Below are 4602 nucleotides of genomic sequence, written 5' to 3'. Positions count from 1 at the left end.
ATAGAAAAAGATAGAATAATATATATATATATATATATAATTCTAGTTTCCTAGTCTATTTGAAATTTATAAAACAAAATGAAAAGAAAAAAAATATTTAGTTTTACTATTAAATCTCTTTATATTTTATTTCTTTCCTTTTTAAATAGGGATGGCACCTACTATTGAATAAAAAAAATTGGAACAAAAAAATATCTCTTTAATTATTGAGGAAAATGATAATTTTCCCTAACTTTTTACCTCTCTCTCTCTCTCTCTCTCTCTCGAAATTTGAAAAACTCTCAAATAGTAGAATAATGGTGGGATCCACTACCCCTTTAATTCCCTTCCATCCATTTCCTTCTCCTAATCAAGATGTTAAAATGTCATGAAAAAGTAAAACCTGTAAACAAAGATACTGAAAATTAAGCTAACTGACCTAGTCTGCATAAGATGCATATACGTGGGTTATATACATATACATATATATATACACGTACGTTATTTTACCTTCTTATCCTCCCCATTGCCAAGTTGACATCACTGAAAGTCAAAAAACATAAATACATCATTACCCGCTCAAAACCTAAGAGGCTAATTGAATGGAAAGATCTTCGAGTGAGCCACAGAGGACTGTTTCCTCTTTGTTACCATGGAAATCCTCTTAGACAGCTTCAAGCCTTTCTTCTATGCAGCAATACGCGTTTTGGTTTTCAAAGAAAATCTGCCAGTCCCATCTTCACTAAGGTCATTCCTATAAATACTTGGCTAACAACAACCTTTATCTTCATCTCCTTCTTGCTTATAATATTCTTCTTTATCTGTTCTTTCTTTGTTCTTTACTCTTGAGTCTTATTCATTCACTCGTTACAGTATTGGGGTATTTGGGTTGTAGAGTAACTATGGCAACCATCAAATTTTTCTTGGTTATCTTTGTTACTATGTCTATGATGGTGACAATGTCACTAGCGATGCCATCACTCCAAGTGGGTTACTATCAATCAACTTGTCCCTCGGCAGAGAACATTGTAAGAAACACTGTGAACAAAGCTGTATCAAGCAACCCTGGCCTAGCTGCTGGCCTAATCAGAATGCACTTTCATGACTGTTTTGTCAGGGTATGTTAGCACTTTGCAATCCACTTAATTTGTAATATGCTTACTAGAACCTGTACCTAAATTTGCAGATCCTTCTCCTTTTCTTTTCCTTTTTTCCCCGCTAAAACAATATACCTTATAAGCTGCTTAGTTACTAAGTTGTTAGTTAAATCATATTTTCCATGTTATCCGTGCCAGGGTTGTGATGCCTCTGTCTTACTTGATTCAACCCCTGGAAATCCAGTGGAGAGAGATAGTCCAGTCAACAATCCAAGCTTAAGAGGCTTTGAAGTGATATTTGAGGCGAAGGCTGCACTTGAAGTTTGTCGGGGATGTTTTACCACAAAGGTCGAGATTGTAGCAATGAGCCCAAAACTCCCCTTGGGTTCGTTAAATTCGTTAGTTATTTGGAGAGCCAAGCCCAAAAATTCACAATGTGGGGTAAACAAAGGCTAATGGTGCTTTATGAAAAGAGAAAACAACACAAAAATGAAAACACAAGAAAGTGCAGAAATCATATATTCATAAGTCAGAAATTTCAGCCCGCAGTCACACAGAGGAAGAAATTGATGGAGGTCTTGAGCAAGAGAGGGAGAGTTCCCTTATATCAATATTTTCACTCCTAGGCCTTCAAATCGTCCATACATTAAGGTAGCTGACTGGGCTCTTGTGTCAAAGTTTTGGGTTTTTTTGTAGGGAAAAATGTCCTCCTTCTTGTGGGCTGGTGGTGCATATTTATATCAAGCTCTAGGGGATGCTTGTGACCAGTTTTTAGGTGGGATGAAGGCCTTGGACCTTTCAGATGTTATTTCTATGACTTGGTGTATTATGTTTTATGCTTGGGGAAAAGTTTGGTTGCTTTTTGCATAATTATGGAAATAAAGTTGCTTCCTCTTTATAGCTGCTATCTCTGGTCTTTGTAGGCCTTGGAAGACTACATTTGGGTGGCTGAGTGGGCTAGACTGCTCAACTTTTTCTTAGAGTCAGCTGCTTGGTGTGGGAAAATGGAGCTGGACTGAAAATTAGGGGCACAGTCACACAAAGCATGAAGTCAAATATTGGGTGGAAATTTCTGGCATTGGACCTCCTTCATGGGCCTTAGATGCCCCCAGCATCCCTAGCCCACTTCGCAGCACGTACAGGTTGGGCCTATGTAAAACGTCCAATGGGAACTAGCTCACACCCGCCAAAACTATTCCTACTCAATTCTCCAACAATTCGCATGGGCTTGGACCATGTAACAGAGCTAAATACATTGACAAAAATACATTAGTTTGACCCGCTAAGCAATTGGGCTTAATCATTTCGTCAGACCATAAAATTTGTCACGAAAATGACCATTAACAAAGTTCAATGCCCACAAACAGTTTCTTGTACAGACATTATTGCATTTGCTGCTCGTGATAGTGCTTACAAAGTTGGAGGCATAAGTTACAAAGTTCCATCAGGACGCCGTGATGGTAGGGTGTCACGTGAAAATGAGCCTATTGACAACCTTCCACCACCTACCTTCAATGCTCAGGAAGTCGAACAGAGATTTGCGCAAAAAGGACTTAGTCTTGATGAAATGGTGACACTTTCTGGGGCACATTCCATTGGCAGGTCACATTGTTCTTCTTTCTCAAAACGATTATACAATTTCAATGAAACAAATCCACAAGACCCTTCAATGAATCCCATATTTGCTAGAGACTTAAAGACCAAGTGCCCACAAAATGTTGGAAATGGAAACGGTCCAACAGTACCACTTGATGTAGTTACACCATATAGGCTTGATAATCAGTACTATAAAAATTTGAAGAACCACTATGGCTTGTTAAACTCTGATCAATCTCTTTTAAGCAGTCCTTCAACGGTTGGAATTGTCAAAAATAATGCAAGGCAAGGTGAAACATGGGCTTATAAGTTTGGAGCAGCTATGCTGAAAATGGGTTACGTTGAGGTGCTTACAGGAAGCCAGGGTGAGATCAGAAAAAATTGTAGGTTTGTGAACTAGATATTATAGGTTTATTGATGTGTATATTGAAAATATTTTGTATTATTTGCTTACAATGTTTCATTCTTCAACATGATTCAAGTGCAAATTCATTCTTTTGTAAGTTTTTGAATAAAATTAGTTGAGAAATTAATGGGATAAACTTGTATTTGTTGGATGTTACAAAATATGCATACCATTTATGCGTGGAACTTAAAAATTAAGTTTATCACTTTATTTACAACCATTTTTTTTTCTTTTTTGGTTGAAAAAATCATACAAAAATGTTTGCAGTGAATATAACGCAAAAAAGCCAAAATCAAAAAAATATTTGGAAGAGCTATTGTCCAATTAGCTTACCTGAACTTAGATATTGATTATTCGTTTAACCAAATTCAATATATAACCCTTTACCTTTTTTATATATAATAAATGGGAGATTCAATTTAAATATAAGTTCTCCCTTTTAAAGAATCAGACAATACTATCGAGTTATAGGGCTCTTAATAGTTAGTCCCACTAAGTTTGGCACTTACATGAAGCATACAATTTCATTCAACAAAGACCATAAGAGGCAAAAATTAATTGTTCAAACTTCCCATTTTATTGATTCCAACAACTATTGAACAATGAATTATGAGAAATATTGAATTTAATTACATGATACTAATCCATTTTTATAGAGTTTTACTTTCAAAATGATGTAAATCTCATTTTAAATATGGTTTACTCTGTATTTTTCAATGAAGTTGTTTATATAATATAATTGCTATGAAAACTAGATAAGTTTGGCACCGTAAGTTAGAAGAAATATTTCACTCCGGCGGGAGGGGTCCTCCCTCCTCTCTTGGAAAGTGTGGGCCCTACCAAGGGTCCCATAGTAGGACCCACACCTCATGTTGAGGAGTAAAAGCTCCTCATATAAAAGTAAATAATTTCACGTGAGTTAGTAACACATGTTGTGACGGATTACATGTTGGTTCCTAAAATAAGTTTTCTGGACTCATTATATGAATTAGGTTTCAAGCACTTAAAGCGAACAACATTATCAATTAATTATAAGTCGATAGAATTTCTCTTTTTATCAATGTAAGAATTAGGTTGACCTCATTAACCTTTTGTGGGGGTCTTTATTTATTTATGTGCTTTGATCTCAGATCTTGGCCTTTGACTTGTGCTGAAAGAATTTATAATTAAGTTGCCTAGGAATTTATATATGACTTGAGGTGGTTCTAGTGCATTTCTAGAAGATTTGAGCTGTGGTGCTCAAGTTGCTTCTTTCAAAAGTAGTAGAATGGACCATGTTGGAGGCTTTCTGCTTGAATGGCTAGATTCGGGAGTAATGTGTAAATTTGTTGGATTGTTAGAGCCTGATGTCATGTGGTAGAAACCTTAGATTTTGTTGGGCTTTGAGGCCCAATACTGTGCCGTCTTGTTTATTATTTCCATTGAGCTTGCACTACCTAGTTATCTAATTATTAATATATATATATATATATATATATATATATATATTTAACCCTTTTCAATAGTCCATTAATTTAGTTATCT

The 4602-nt window shown here is 35.7% G+C and overlaps 1 protein-coding gene across 1 annotated transcript; it reads left to right on the top strand.

The window, feature by feature from the left end:
• The first annotated feature begins 881 nt into the window (after positions 1-881).
• Positions 882-3072, top strand: LOC112030479 (peroxidase 5-like). The gene is made up of 3 exons (XM_065773690.1): positions 882-1097; positions 1275-1401; positions 2426-3072. Exons 1-3 carry the CDS (start codon positions 882-884, stop codon positions 3070-3072), a joined length of 990 nt encoding a protein of 329 aa, XP_065629762.1.
• Positions 3073-4602: the final 1530 nt, after the last annotated feature.

The sequence above is a fragment of the Quercus suber genome, unplaced genomic scaffold, assembly GCF_002906115.3.
Source record: "Quercus suber isolate HL8 unplaced genomic scaffold, Cork oak 2.0 scaffold_78, whole genome shotgun sequence".
Classification (NCBI taxonomy): Eukaryota; Viridiplantae; Streptophyta; class Magnoliopsida; order Fagales; family Fagaceae; genus Quercus; species Quercus suber.
This window is presented reverse-complemented; position numbering and strand designations above follow the sequence as displayed.